This window comes from Numenius arquata, chromosome 6 (assembly GCF_964106895.1).
Source record: "Numenius arquata chromosome 6, bNumArq3.hap1.1, whole genome shotgun sequence".
NCBI classification, from domain to species: Eukaryota; Metazoa; Chordata; class Aves; order Charadriiformes; family Scolopacidae; genus Numenius; species Numenius arquata.
The window spans coordinates 34,015,165-34,030,925 of record NC_133581.1 but is presented as its reverse complement, the minus strand read 5'-3'; the positions used below and the strand labels follow the sequence as shown (position 1 = coordinate 34,030,925).

The window sequence follows — 15,761 nt, the reverse complement described above, 5'->3', positions numbered from 1 at the left end:
ATATGTTTTACTTGAGGATGATACCTAGCAAAGGCACTCTTTTCCGCATCTTCTCATCTTATTGTCCTCTTCTGGTTCTGTCCTTCATCTATGTTCCACCACCTATGGCTGGACTTTTTGTCTTGCTGTTTATTGCTAACTCTTTATTTTGTTGTTTTCTGAACAAGGTGTTGTTGTTTTCTGCTTCCTGAGTAAATTAAAGGGACTCTATTTTATGCTCATTCTCTTTGATCTTTCTGCTGCCTTCAAATCTTGCCTTTCCGACCTTTTCCTCCCCTTGTCTCCTCTCCATCCTCAGCTCTGCTGAGCTTCATCCTAGTTCTTGAATACTCTTCTGTGGACCTTCCCTTGCTCTTTGCGTCTTAGGTCACATCTTGTTTTCCTTCTGTTATTCACATAATCTGACATTTCTTGCTGGCTGCTCACTCGCACATCTCCTTCTCCCATGCTGTCCAGCCTCCTTATTCCCACTGCTTCTCTGGCACCTTATTATTCCTCCATCTATGGGGAGAAACCTGAGCTCTTCTTCTTAAGATTCCTCTGCCCTTCCTCTTTGCTCATCCTAGCCGCACAGTGATTCTGTTTCAGTCGAAGCTGCATTCTCCTCTCCACGTGATGTAGGCAGTTGACTGTTTTGGGAGTTCTTGTGTTTCTTTTCCTTCCTGGAGCCGACACACTGTGAAGGATGAACACAGAAATGTCAGCAGGGAGTACAGGAGGTGAGCAGCACCTTATACTCCTCAGAGTGGAAGAGGTGACTTGGGAGGGAGGAACTGGCCCAAAATCTAACAAATGATAAGTGGCAAAATAAATAAATCTGAACATTAAGACAGATTTTATTTCACACTGTAATTTATTTTTGAAGCAACGTCTACATTGCATAGTGCACAACAGCACAGAAAGTGTTGAAATAGCTTTGCATAAACATTGCATGAAGCTTTGTGTACAAATGCATACAAGGCACAGAGCTACATGCAAAATCTGGCTAAAAAGTGTGAAGGAAAATGTGAGAGCTCTCTGCTTCCATATCTGGAGAGCTTCTGGTACCCACTTGGGAAAATAATTCTGCGTTGCAACACAGCTTTCAGCATAAACACGCTCAGAGGGCACTGCGTGCCAAGCTCCATGTGGGAGAGAAAGCCATGGAGCAGGTTTTTAGGTCAGCAGTGGTGGCCTATAGTTTGTGGGGCAGGGGCAGAACCTACTTCTGGGCCTTTTATGGGCCCAGACACATAAAATAAGTAGAGACAGTTGTCCAGTATAGGACTTGGCTTTTATTTCCAGTTTTGCTTAGCAACCTCAGTCAACTCCTTGCCCTAGGGGCACCCCTTGTGTTTGTTAGTTCCCTCTGTAGCTGCAATTTCATGGTCTCTTGAACCTGGCAGCAGTGACATTGCTCCCCAAAGAAGTGGCCCTGCCTCCTCTGGCTGCTTATGCCTGCACTGCCTCACTTCCCATCTTTTGCTGGCACATACACCTACATCTTCACCAACAGCACAACAGGCATGGATTTACCAAGCTATACTGGGGACCTGCCCCCCATGCTGTATGTATTTCAAGGGTCTTACTTTGGGCTAATTGTGTTCTTGTCCCGCAGATCGAATGCCCATTAATGAATGAACATCCATTAGTAGTTGGAGTGCTTTAGGTGTGCTCCCTTCTTCTGCTTTTGTTTTACCCCAAATTAGCTCAATTCACTTGCTGTCAAATCCCCCTGTGTTATGAATTGAAGCACAGTAAGATGATCCAGAGAATTGGTTCAAAAAGGCATTCGTAATCCAAACTAAAATATCAATATAGACTCACTGTGCTGACACGGCTGTGTGGTGACCCAGCTCTGGGAAGAGAGCAAAAGCAAAATGAAATGGAGCTAGTTTTAGCTTTGACCATCCTCTGAGCTGATGCGTGCGGCCTCACCTACTTTGGGCCAGCATCTGGGAGGGACCGAGGGCTGGTTGTAAGCTGCAGGATATGACTCTTTTTTAGAAAGCTCCTTTTAGAAAGCACTTTACCTTGGTGTAAAAAGACTGTGAAATAATGATCTGTGTCAGCTGCAGGCTATTGGAACAAGGGCCAACACCTACAACAGATAAAGTAGGTGAACAGCATACTGCAATATATTGTCTACTGTAAACAGCATGGGAGTGGGGAGACTAATTTCATCTGGGACCTTTCAGTACCACAAACACTCATACAATTCTGAGGAACAGAGTGACAGCAGGAAAGAGCATTTAATTATACTCGTAATGTCTGGGAGAGCCATTGTTTGGTTGGCTCACATCTTTCCAAACAAACCTCATATTATGAAAGGCTCCCTCAATGCTTTCTTCTTCCTCTTCAATCCTTCCCCCCAGAACTGGAACTTGGTTTTTGCGCTAATTCAGTACTAACATTTTTCTTTTTTGCTTCAGCATCTGCGTTCCCCCCCTCCCTTTTTCCACCACATGCCAATTGGAAACCTAATTGCAGATCCCTTGCTGCAATTAGTCTACATGCTGTTATGAAGTTCACTTAATTATGGCTTTTCTTGGCTAGTGGACTCAAAGGGTCTTTGAAGGAACACCTTGCTGGGGCTTTGATCCTTGTGCCTCCGCCACGGTCAGCATCCCAGTGCTGCCACGTTCTCCTCCGCTTTCCATCTTTCCCTACCCTCTCCTGACACCGTCATGCCGGGATGTCTTCTCCCCAGACGCATCATTTATGCTCCAGTTTCGACGCGTTGGGCTGAATGAGCAGCACGGCGCCGCAAGGAGCTGCCGATGGCCCGTGACTACGCCGCGCGTGGCTCCCGCGGGAGCTTTCGGAGCAGCCCCCCCCCCGCCCACGCTCGCGCACCCCGCCACGCCCGGCGCGGGGAAACGGCGGAGGCGCGCGGCAGGAGTAGGAGGGGATGGCGGCCGTGGGCGTGGAAGGAGGGAGGGAGGGGAGGCGGTGGGCGGTCGCGGGGCGGCGGCAGCCGGGGAGGGAGCCGGGCGCCCCGCCGACCATTCGCGACCGGCGGCGGCATCGGCATCGCGGGCCTCGGCAGCGTTTGGCCCCCCGCGGGCAGGGCCTGTCAGCGGCGGGCGACCCCTCCCCTGCCATGAAGGCGAGCCCCGCGACAGCCGCCGCGGTGGCGGCGGCGCCGGGACAGGCGGGGGGGCCGCGGGAGCCCGATGCGCGCTGGCGGGAGAAGGGCGAAGCGGAGGCGGAGCGGCAGCGCACCCGGGAGCGGCTGGAGGCCACGCTGGCTGGGCTGGGCGAGCTGGAGTACTTGAGGCAGCGGCAGGAGCTGCTGGTGAAGAGCCTCCTGCTGCGGCGGCCGGTGGGCGCTGTGCCCGGGGCGCAGGGCGGCCGCGGGGAACCGCCGGGCGACGGTCCACCGCCACGCAGCCTGGAGGAGAAGTTTCTGGAGGAGAACATTCTTCTCCTGCGGAGGCAGCTGGTGAGCGGGGGGCGGCTGGGGGGGGCCGCCGGGGACGCGGGCGTGGGGCGCCCGGGGAATGCACGCCCGTCCGCGGTCCCCGCGGGGCGGCGTGAGCCGCCGGTGGCTCCCCGCGGAGGGGCGAGCCGCGGGCCCCCGAGGGGTGCGCGTCCCCGCCGCTGTCACGCCGGCACCGCGTCCCGGCCGCCCGCCTGGGCGTGCAGGTGAGGCGGGCGGCGGGGAGCAGCGTCTGCCGGGGGCGGACAGACTGCCGGGGCCTCCGCGGGCTGGGACGAAGCCATGACAAATCGGTGGCGGCCAGTTTTTGCCGGCGTTTTGCTCGTGGCTGCACCGTTCCCCGTCGGTTTCCCGAGCCAGGCTGGCGGTCCGACTTCCATTCAAGGCAAGAGAGGCACTGCCGTTGCCTTGAATGGAAGTTGGGAGCGAGCTCCTGGGCCGCAACCCCGGGATGGGGTAACGAGCTCTCCAGCGCGGGCAGGATCAGGCCCCTTAAAATAAGAGATGCTTTTGTTGAAGGACGCGCTTTGTATCTGATGTGGGAAGAGATGGAGGGCGGCATGAAGCAGCAGATCATTTTTCAATGAAAATAGCACGCAGCTGTGCCTGGTCTTTGTGCGTGGCTCAGCATTTGCTTTCACCCAAGGAGAAGTTGGACTGTGTGATTTATTTGCCCGATTTCTTCTTTTCCCCAAACCCTCCTTCCCTGTCCACCTCTCCCCCCACCCCTCTTTTTTTTCTTGTTAGCCTTTTGGTGCAGTTAATTTCTGATTATTTCCTTTTTTAAAAGATAAAAAGAAATTATTTCACTGCGGAGAAGGGGGCTGGCTGCCGAAGAGACGTAGTGAAGGACCAGGGAATCATTATTCAAAAAAACCCTGGGGATTTGTGGTAGCACTTTAAATTGTGCACTTGACATTGCAGATTGGAACCAGATGCCGAGCTTGGTGGGGGAGTGGGGACACTGGTGGCAGTGGGTATCGCTTGAACCCATCACCGCTGCCAGCCAGCTCCTGGCTGCCATCAGAAATGTGGGAGAAGGCTTGGGATCGCCCCTTTGTTTCTCCAAGGATGGTGTTAGATGCCAGCATATCTTCAAACAGCCTCGCTAATACTATTAGCATTTGCTTTCCCTTTGCCTGAGGACTGGCCCAGCCCAGGGGAAAGGTTGTCCTTGATTTAATGGATTTAGAGCTAGTCAGTTATAAGCATCAAAACTCTCTGTGATGAGCATATCACAGCACTGCTGGGCACCAATCAAATGATGTGCTTAAATAAAAAAAAAAAAAAAAAAAAAAAAAATAAACCTTCCCCCTGTCTCCCCCACTTTCCCCAAAGCCAGAACAATTAAAGGTTATGAAGCTGCACAGATGATGGATAAGCAACATTATAATACACGCAGAGAAACTGATTGCATTGACCATGGGTTAATGAGTGCCTTACAAAATAATTTCTTATTGCTTATTTTATGCCATCAAATTATCTTCATAAATAACCCTAAAATTCATCTCATAGCAATTTTATACAATTTTAATGGGAGAAGAGGAAGAATTACTCTTCCTGCTGCACGGCAAAACTAATCAAAGGGCCATGATCCCAGCCCTGGGAATCATGCTGTCTGTGTGGTAGACTATAAGCTCATAATGTGCAGCAGAACAAGGTGGTTCCCACACATATTGGCAGAGCTGTTTTGTCCCATTGTGTGAACAGATGTGATCTTTGACTAACATCACTGTGGTGGTGAACGTCCCCTGTTACACTGGCAAAGCTGTCCTTTCACTGAAGTAGCCTGTTTCGTGTGCATAGGTCTGGTTTGACCGTATCATACAATACAGCTTTGTTGTCACAGCTGGGGTCCTGCAAAGGAAACCCAACATAGCGTGTTGGTCTTCCTAAATTGTGGAGCATGCTCCTTATGTAGAACTGGTTGGAAGAGACTGGAATGAAGTGCCTGCATAGTTCTTCAGTGAAGTATTTATCCAGAACATCTAGAATTTCAGGGCTTTGTTCCGTTATGTTTGTTTTGTGTTTGTTGTGTTTTTTTTAATAAAAGAATATTGGCAAGATAATTTCCACGATGCTCAGATGGAGAAGGCTGATTGTCTTTGGAGCCCCTTCAGGTTTGCCCTACTGAAGGACCTGATGTTGTTTGTCGTCTTGTTCTCCAGAACTGCTTGAGGAGGAGGGACGCCGGCCTACTAAATCAGTTACAAGAGCTAGATAAGCAAATAAGTGATCTCCGCCTGGACGTGGAAAAAACGACAGATGAGCACCTTGAGACAGACAGTCGTCCAAGTTCAGGTAAGGCCAATATTCAGCAAAATGGAGCCTCCCTGGGTACCTGGACTTAAACTGGCTGTAGTTTTCAGTGCTGCAACAGTAAATGTCTATAGCATGTTCACATTCTGATAATAAAGGCTAAGAGCAAAATCCACCTTCCACTGGAAAGGTTGCTGTTTGTAGGAAGCATATTCAGAGGAGCATTTCAAGCTTAATTAGATTTTTAGTGTTTGGGGCATATTTTTTTTCACCCACAAATTAGTTCAAAGAGTTCTAATTCTCCTGCATATTAGGAGGCTGCAGGAAAAAAAGTGAAAGGAAGCACCACCAAGCAGGAGGAAGTTGTCAAAAGTGATCTTACAGCCAGAAGGGAACATTGAATCAAAAAATTTAATTGCCCATATGTTTAATTTCATCCCATTCTAGCTGTATTGAAGCCAGTAAGTGGTGTTTAACTATGGGGAACCTTTTCTAGAGGCATCTAGACGTGTTCTGAAGACACTAAAAAGTGAAGAATCGTCCAGCTTGCAATTGTAAAAACCATTGCTAATTTCTAATCTGAATTTGACTTGTTCCATCACTGACTTTTTTTAATCTGCTTTTCTCCCATAGACTGACATCTTTTTTAGTACCCAGCTTTTTCTCCTCTTGGAGGTGCTATACAGAATAATTCCTGACTTTTTTGATGAGCTAAACAGGTCAAATTCATGAAGTCACTTGTTTTAAGGCATTTTTCCAAGCTCTTAAATAGCCTTATGGCCCCTTTCCAATTTTTAGCTTTGTTTTAAGGACTAGGCATATCGTTCCAACGTCTTTCTTACCAGTGCTGTCTATACTGCTGAAGTCATTTCCCTACTGCTATTTATTGGTCTCTTTGCACATCCAACAATCTCATTAGCTTTTTTTGCCATATCATTAAGCTTGATTGAGCTGCTTTTCCCCGCTGACTAAATCCTTTTCAGGATTATTGTTTTCCAGGATGCATCCCTATTCTGTAGACATGCTGTGCATTTTTTTTTTCCTAAATTTAAATCTTGACTATGATATGTCATATTTTTCTTGAGTAGACCCAGTTTACCAAGACATAATTTTTTCCATGTCTGCACATTATTTACCATTTTCTTCTTTCATGTCATCCACTGTTTATCTCCAGAACTTTGATAAAAATAATGGATAGCATTGGGTCCAGCACTTGCTAAAAATTTTGCAGTCCAGTAATAGCTGGAGAGTTTGTCTGGAAGTATAATATGTTATTAAATGAATGGGGTGTCATACACAGCCTGGATCCTTCTTGCTAAAATCTGAAAACCCCTGTAAAGGTTAAAAAAACCTTCAAAACTTCATATGCTAAATAAAGTTCTGCTTTTTTACTTTTAAGTGCTTTACTTTTAAATGGAATCCTTCATGGCAGTAAGGATATTACCAAATTGTGCACTGTTTTTTGGGTGACTGAATGAAATCCCATAACTAATTGCAATAGAGTAAGCCAACATAAACATGAGCTTGACTGCCTTTCTAGGGACACAAATGGTAACTTTGTGTAGACATAACTAATATAAATCCAATCTCTTACTTTTATAGGGTTTTATGAGCTGAGTGATGGAGCTTCTGGATCGCTCTCCAATTCATCTAACTCTGTCTTCAGTGAGTGTTTATCCAGTTGCCATTCTAGCACTTGCTTTTGCAGCCCTTTGGAGGCAACACTGAATATCTCAGATGGACGCCCTAAATCTGCAGGTATAGTAAAAGCAGGTCGAATACATCATACTCCAGGACATAGCTCTGGCTTTGGAAATACTGCCTCAGGAGTATCTGGGTTGGATTAACCCTTCTTCCTTTCATTTGTACTGAAAAGATTCCAGTGCCTAACACATACATGGGTCATGAGGCAGGACTGTTTGCTCTCCACTACTCCAGCCTTTCATGTGAATATGTGACTCTAAACACATGAAAGTAACACGTGAAAATATGACAGCTGCTATATCCAGTAGAGGGCAGTGGTACCTATACACACAAACACATTAGTCTGCTAACTTCTTATGGTTTCCTTTAGAAAAGCATGTTTACTAAATAGCAATAATGAAAGATACCTCAACAGCCATGTCCTCACTAAAGTGACAGAGCAAGGAACTGGCTACAGGTTTTAGAAGGTCAGGGTGCACCTCAGTCTGTAGCAGTCATTTTGTCAGTTCTGATTGTCCTCAACCCCTAGATGACCATGCTGTGGTGTGTCATACTATATGCATTTATATAGTATATACAAATGGACATCATGAACAGCAAAAAAGTATTTTCTCTTTGGCAGAGAGCTGTTGAATTTCCTTTGACACTAGGCTGAAGATGCAAGCCTTATTGTGTGGGATGGTTAAACAGGAGGGTGACCTCTATCTGTTGTCTAGAAAGGACACTTAAGTAGGACTCTTGTGATCAAGCATTATTGATTGCAGCCATACTCATTCAAAAGCCTTAGTTTGTTCTGGGTTGTGGAGGAGACCCCTAAACATAGCATTTCCAATTCCCATTCTGCTCTTTATGATTAACTTATAGTGATTTTGTTTGTGAATTGAAGAAAAAATAATTAGAGTTCTGTTAATTCTAAAGTGGGAAAATACAGCCTGGGATACATTCATTCTGAGATGCTGAGAAGTCCTCTAAGTTTTCCTTTGAGCAGCTTGAAGTAATTTAATGCTCCCTGATGTAAGGTATATGTGATTTTCATCAACTATACATAAAAAGAAAAATATACACAAGAATTTCCAGCAGATTGCATTGCTATTTTTTTCTGTATACATCATAAAACCTAAAACTCTCATTATCAGGTTAGAGATCATTTGGGCAAACTTGACACCCACAAATCCATGGGCCCTGATGGGATGCACCTGTGAGTGCTGAGGGAGCTGGCAGATTTTATTGCAAAGCCGTTCTCCATCATGTTTGAAAGGTCCTGGAGAACAGGAGAGGTGCCTGAGGACTGGAGGAAAGCCAATGTCAGGCCAGTCTTCAAAAAGGGCAAGAAGGAGGACCCAGGAAACTACAGGCTTGTCAGCCTCGCCTCCATCCCTGGAAAAGTGATGGAACAGCTTATCCTGGATGTCATCTCTAAGCATTTAGAAGAAAAGAAGGTCATTGGGAGTGGTCAGCATGGATTCACCAAGGGGAAATCATGCTTGACCAACTTGATAGCCCTATACGATGGAATGACTAGCTGGGTAGATGAGGGGAGAGCAGTGGACGTTGTCTACCCCAACTTCAGCAAGGCTTTTGACACTGTCTCCCAGAGCATCCTCATAGGTAAGCTTAGGAAGTGTGGGTTAGATGAGTGGACAGTGGGCTGGATTGAGAACTGGCTGAACAGCAGAGCGCAGAGGGTTGTGATCAGTGGCACAGAGTCTGGTTGGAAGCTTGTAACTAGTGATGTTCCCATGGGGTCAGTACTGGGTCCAGTATTATTCAACATCAGTGACCTGGATGAGAGGACAGAGTGTACCCTCAGCAAGTTTGCTGATGACAGAAAACTGGGAGGAGTGGCTGACACACCAGAAGGCTGTGCTGCCATTCAGAGAGACCTGAAGAGGCTGGAGAGTTGGGTGGAGAGGAACCTAATGAAGTTCAACAAGGGTAAGTGTAGGGTCCTGCACCTGGGGAGGAGTAACCCCATGCACCAGTACAGGTTAGGGGTTGACCTGCTGGAAAGCAGCTTTGCAGAGAGGGACCTGCGAGTCCTGGTGGACAACAGGATGACCATGAGGCAGCAGTGTGCCCTTATGGCCAAGAAGGCCTGTGGTCTCCTGGGGCGCATTAAAGAGTGTGGCCAGCAGGTTGAGGGAGGTCATCCTCCCCCTCTACTTTGCCCTGGTGAGGCCCCGTCTGGAGTACCGTGTCCAGTTCTGGGTCCCCCAGTTCAAGAAGGACAAGGAATTACTGGAGAGAGTCCAGTGGAGGGCTACAAAGATGATCAAGGGAATGGGGCCTCTCTCTTATGAGGAAAGGCTGAGCGACCTAGGTCTGTTTAGCCCAGAGAAGAGAACAGAGGAGATCTTATCAATGCTTATCGATATCTAAAGGGCGGATGTCAAGAGGATGGAGTCAGATGCTTCTCAGTGGTGCCCGGTAACAGGACAAGGCACAACAGGCACAAACAGGAACACAGGAAATTCCGTCTGAACATGAGGAAAGACTTATTTACTTTGGGGGTAACAGAGCACTGAAGAGGCTGCCCAGAGAGATTGTGGAGTCTCCTTCTCTGGAGATATTCAAAACGCGCCTGGATACATGTTCCTGTCCAACCTGTTCTAGGTGAACCTGCTTTGGCAGGGGGCTTGGACTAGATGATCTCCAAAGGTCCATTCTAAGCCCTATAATTCTGTGATTCTGTGATTATTCATACTGTCTCACTTTGAGAGATGAGATTTCACAAACTGGCATGTTTCAAAGAAGTGTTTTTGTCAACATTTCCTGGCTCTGACGTAGAATTTAGGAAATGTGGGAAAACTGTCAGGTGATTTAGAGGAAGTTCATGCTCCTAATATCCCTGTTCTTCCTCTCCTGCTCACACAGGGACATCCTCTCTATCAGCTAATTTCATCAATGTCTGTGAGACCTCTTTTGAAATAAGCCTTAGATAAGTGATGAGCCCTGAGCGTTCAAATTTGAGTACCCTGGCTGAAGTTTCTAGCCCAAGGGTAGAAAACAGGACTGACAGTGATCTAGAAGGATCATTTAGATTGTACCCCTACCCAAGAATGACAGGGGCAACACACAGCTTAAGAAAGGAATAATTTTAGGTGCTTGGACTGAAGCCCTGCTCCTGAGGTCTCTTACCTCCCAAGTAAGTGCCTTAGCCATTAAATCTGACTCATGCATCCTGGAATGCACTGGATTTCTCTTACAGAACTCTCTGCAGAGCTAAGGCTAGGATGTCAGCTGGATTGGCCCACACTCCTTTACTTGTGTGGAAAGATCAGCCTGTTTCCCATTCTTTAACCCTTTATTGCTCAAAAGGAGCATCTGTTATTAGCATTGTTATAATTATTATTATTATCATCATAATTATTTTATAGTAGTAATTACAATAAGAAGAACAGCAAAATTAAATATGGATTTTTTTGACCCAAGATACGTTTGAAAAAATCTGGAAGTGAAATTTGTCAATTAGCCAAAAGAATTAATTGGAATCTTGTCTATATTTCTTATGCTTCCCATTGGATTTAGTGAAGTAAAATATAAAATTCATATGTCCTAAAGCCTGAAGTGAGTTTTAGAGGTGCCTGTGTAGCACATAAACAGAAGAGACCCTTACAGACTTCTGGGTGGCTTGGAAGGAAAATAGGAAGCTGTTAGAAACCTAGGCATGGGTTTGAAACCAAAGTAAATGTTCTCATTAGGGCTGTGATTCTTATGGTTTTTAACCATGTAGCCATATTGGGGTTAATCCTACATAGATGCGGTTACAGAGACCCACAGAAAAATAGTGCAGCTTTTTCATTGCTTCAGTGGCATCCCTGGTTGCAAGGTTTGTACTATTTGAGCAGCGCTGCTGTTGTATAAGCATTGCATCGTATGGGTAGATGGGGCTGGGGTCCTTGATGGCATGTGAAAAACGTAGCAGAACTGTCCCTGGCAGGCTCTCTAAACTCTTGTAAAATGCCTTTCAGATCTCATAGGCTGGATGGACTATAATAAGGAAGGCCAGTATGAGGACCAGACCGCAGGCTCTGTCTGTCGCTCTTTGTCCACACCGCACTCAAATTCCCTCGATGTCGTTGCAGATGTACATCCAAAGTACCAGTGTGATCTGGTGTCTAAAAATGGGAACGACGTCTACCGGTACCCCAGCCCACTCCATGCAGTAGCTGTGCAGAGTCCCATGTTTCTTCTCTCCGTGACTGAAAACCCCCAGCGAGAAGAGGAGCAGCTTGGCTGTGATATTAGTGATGTTTGCGCTGGATCTGAAACAGACTCGGGAAAATCCACTAATGCCTTTCTCCTGCAAGGCTCCTGGCCAGCACCGTGCCCTTCCACCAGCAAGAGAATAGACAGTTACATCTTAAGCCTGGTTCAGAAAAAGACGCACGCGGTAAGGACTAACAAACCCAGGACGAGTCTCAGCACTGATCCCACCAAAGGGATCTTGCGGCACGGAAGCATGTGTGTCAGGCAGCCTGCAGGGGTGGTGGCTCACGGTAACGTCGTGAACCTGAAGAGCTCCAAGCAAGCATGCTTGGTTTCTGGTGGAACCGCCGCTCTGGACCACACAGCAGCCTCCCCATTAAAGCAGAGGCTGAGGGAGCCAGCTGGCGAGCAGCTGGAGAGTAGGAAGGCACCTTTGCCAGCAGCTTTCCCGCCTGGTGCAGCAGGTGAACTTCAGAGCAAGCACCTGCTGCGGGGCATCAAACCGGCAACTCTGGAGCTGAACCGCAACCCAGTGGCCACAGCGGGGGACGTCCCCAAGGAGAATGGCCAGCTCTTTGCTGTGTCTCCGAAAGAGAGCCCAGGGAAGCCTGTGGTGCTGCAGCTGGAGAACAGGGTTAGCCAGCCTCCCAAAAAAGTCCTGCTGAAGAGCAGCTTGCAGGCAGCTCACTCTTCGTCGGCTGCTGTTGAGGAAAGGCCCGTGCTGGATTTCAAAAGCGAGGGCTCTTCCTCCCAGAGCCTGGATGATGGGTTGCTGGTGAATGCCCAGTACATACCGGCCCAGCAGCAAAGTGTGAAGCTTCACAAAGGCACCCGAAACGTTAAGATTTTGAAAAGCTCCATGCTGAAACACAGGCTGGAAAATGGTTCGCAGACCTTGCGGGAGAAAACCAAGCCGGCTGGCAAGAAGTGCCGCTTTCCTGAGGAGCTGGATACAAATAAGAAACTGAAGAAACCCTCTTCGCGGGGGAAGAGAGGCAGTGGTTTGCAGCCAGAGTTGGGCCTCCAGAGTAGGCAGACTGGCCTGCACAAATCTGCCCTCCGATCCCATGGGCATGGCCGAGAGGTTGTGGTGGCCAAGCCTAAACACAAGCGGGCCGACTACCGCCGGTGGAAGTCATCGGCAGAGATTTCCTATGAGGAGGCCCTTCGGAGGGCGAGGAGGAACCGACGGGAAGGTGTGGCGGTCTACTCGCAAGTCCCCCTGCCCTATGTCAGCCCATACGCCTATGTGGGCAGCGACTCGGAGTACTCAGCGGAGTGCGAGTCCTTGTTCCACTCTACTGTGGTGGACACGAGCGAGGACGAGCAGAGCAACTACACGACAAACTGCTTTGGAGACAGTGAGTCGAGCCTGAGCGAGGTGGAGTTTGTAGGGGAGAGCACGACCACCAGCGACTCTGATGAGAGCGGGGGCCTTATTTGGTCTCAGTTTGTCCAGACGCTCCCCATCCAAACGGTCACAGCGCCAGAGCTGCATGAAAATGCAGCAAAGGCCTTTGTCAAAATCAAAGCCTCGCATAACCTCAAGAAGAAAATCCTCCGCTTTCGGTCAGGCTCCCTGAAGCTCATGACCACCGTCTAGCGAGGTGACTTGGTGGAATGTATCTGCTTCTGCTTTTAGAAGCAAGGTGCTTTTGTGTACATATTTCCACAGATTTTTTTTTTTTATACAAATATTTAAAACTTAAGGTAAATTATGTCACTTGTCTTCAGAACTTGGGTGGATACTAGTGCCTTTTATGTGGAAATAAAAGACCATTATACTCATTTAAAAAACAACAACAACATAATACTGCCATTTCAGTGGTGAACAGCCTCCAGTGCATGGTATCAGAAGATCTTGAAAAAAGGCTAATGTTTCTGGAAATGGATCTTGTGTAGTTTTTCCAGTTCTAGGTCTTATAAAGGATATTGACAGCTTAAGGTCATGAGGTTTTAGGGGTTAAGGGGGCTGGAGTGTGGGTGGTCTTCATGTTTCTGCTTGTCCCTTTCTGCTGCTCCTGTTACCACATCTTGAACTTCTTCCTCCTAGTAGTCTGGCCTGTTGGGGTTTTTTTGTTGTTTTTTTGTGTTTTTTTTTTTTTCCCTTGTTGATTTTCTTCTTGAAATTCACTGCTGTGCTCCCCCAGCTTTCACCCACCAGGAAAGGGCTCCTGTTCAATATGTCTTCAAGGTTAAGTGGCCTTCTCTGGAGTGCACTCTGCTCCGATCTCCTGGGAGTCCTGTTGCGGATAGCAGTGGTGTTCAGAGTAAACCGTTGGAGCAGCTGACCAAGGCTTAGTAACTTCAATATGTTGTATAAAACTGCTTTTGAAAAAGAAGAAAAAAACATATGCATGTCACGTGCATGAATATCAGTAGTTTTAATATTCTTGTTGATGTCCAATTTACTGTACATCATCAATGGCTGATTTTATATATATATCATTGTGTAAATTAATATAACACATCATATGCAGTAATAAACAGTCTGTTTTAATACTTCTTTAAAGTTTGTTACATTTATGCAAATCCAGTGAATGATTTTACATTGGCATTGTCACCACTTAGGTCATGTCAAAAAGACTTCTATTAATGTTGCCTGCATTTAGCCATGCAGAAAATGGAGCAAGCTTAAAATGTTGCTGTAAATGTGACTTGTGCTTTGAGGGAACTGGACTGTCATGGCTCCTCTTGTTCTTCACATAACTTCCATTTTTTTTTAAAAGCAAGGCGGGATTTAGGAACTCAGAGGCATCTTCAGGTTGTTGCTTATGGGCAGCTCATGTTGCGGAGCAGATGGAAATGTAATATTAATCCTCTTCCCTGTCAGGGTGCTTGCAGACTTTCGTTGGTACAACGCGGGGGCAGATGGTAGGTTTCTGTAACCAAATAGATCTGTGTAACACAATAGGTGTCCCTCTGGAATGTCCAGTAAATGAATTCCCCAAGAGCTGTGTGTTCTGGGAGCTGGGCTGGGTGGAGGAGAGCATAGGCTTTCTGTCCCTCATGCCCTCTTTAGGTATGGTAACTGACTTTATCACAACCCTCACGAGATTATGGAAAGAAGTGGTAATCTTGCCACCCACCACTGGTCTCTGTCTCAGTCTCTTTCTTCCCATAGGACTGGAGGTGAGTCTCTACCAGCAAAGGAGAAAGGAGCTAGCCATAGGCAGCACTGCTTCCCTTTGAGGCAGCAGCTTTGAAGCTGCCTGATGGGAAGGCTGGAGGTTTGTAGTGCATGCATGTCCGATGGAGTAGGCCCAGAAGATGGGCTAGTTTGTGCAGGTTCGTCTTCTGCTCTGGCATAAGTGAAGCGGTGGACGTACAACTTGTGTGGATGTTGTGACTGGGACGGATTTCAGGGATTATGTGTGCAGTCTGTCCATTCCATAGCAAGATCTGCTGAGCAGACACCTTCCTTTGTGGTTCCTCTGTGTCCTTCCTGCGTGCCACCCACCTGAAAGGCAGAGCAGTTCTTTCACAGGTTTCCTTGCATTGCAAATGTGGGAAGGAGAGATCCACTCAGAATTAAATGTTTCTGGGAGCAGCCTCTGAGACAGTGGTTAACACTTTCTAAGTGGCAGATACTATTTTTTAAACTGCAGTATAGTGAATCTCTACCCATAAAATGTCTCTGTCATTCTTTCCTTTTTTTAATAGATGAATGTTGGTTTCTATAAAGGGTCTCACAGTATGGTCACAAGGTTCTGGATTCAGTGACCCAGAAGGTCCTCCTCCCGTGATACAGGAAAAGCTGTAACTTGCCTTACATGGTCTCAACTCTCCCACTGCTTTAAACATGGAAGGGCAGATTCTATACATATATGTATAAATATTTTATATATTGATATATATTAATTCATCCAGAAATTATCGGACAATGACTGCTACTGCAGAGAGGGGAGAGAATAAATGTTTGCTATTAAGCATGGCATTACTGAGGCTAAGCAGCAGCTTCATACATTCCTGTTAATAACTGATGGGTGTTATATCAAATAAAGGGAATGTCAAGAAGCTTGTCAAAGCTAGTAGTTTCTTTCCTAGAATATCTCTTAATCATGCCACATAATCTCTCTTTGAGCAAGAAAAACACATGCAAATCCCTGTAAATCTCACAGGTGTAGCAGAGAAGATCTTCAGATGTACACTCTGTCTCTCTCTCTGT

The 15,761-nt window shown here is 46.8% G+C and overlaps 1 protein-coding gene across 1 annotated transcript; it reads left to right on the top strand.

Moving 5' to 3' along the window:
* The first annotated feature begins 3,082 nt into the window (after positions 1–3,082).
* On the top strand, positions 3,083–14,085 carry DACT1 (dishevelled binding antagonist of beta catenin 1). Its single transcript, XM_074149678.1, has 4 exons — positions 3,083–3,424; positions 5,590–5,722; positions 7,283–7,438; positions 11,356–14,085. Exons 1-4 carry the CDS (start codon positions 3,083–3,085, stop codon positions 13,194–13,196), a joined length of 2,472 nt encoding a protein of 823 aa, XP_074005779.1. The 3' UTR covers positions 13,197–14,085.
* Positions 14,086–15,761: the final 1,676 nt, after the last annotated feature.

Excerpts from the sequence above, each read along its gene's own strand:
- DACT1 (XM_074149678.1), top strand. The coding sequence starts at position 3,083 with ATGAAGGCGAGCCCCGCGACAGCCGCCGCGGTGGCGGCGGCGCCGGGA. Across the intron at positions 3,425-5,589 it reads TTCTCCTGCGGAGGCAGCTG|AACTGCTTGAGGAGGAGGGA; the intron begins GTGAGCGGGGGG and ends CTTGTTCTCCAG. Across the intron at positions 5,723-7,282 it reads AGACAGTCGTCCAAGTTCAG|GGTTTTATGAGCTGAGTGAT; the intron begins GTAAGGCCAATA and ends TTACTTTTATAG.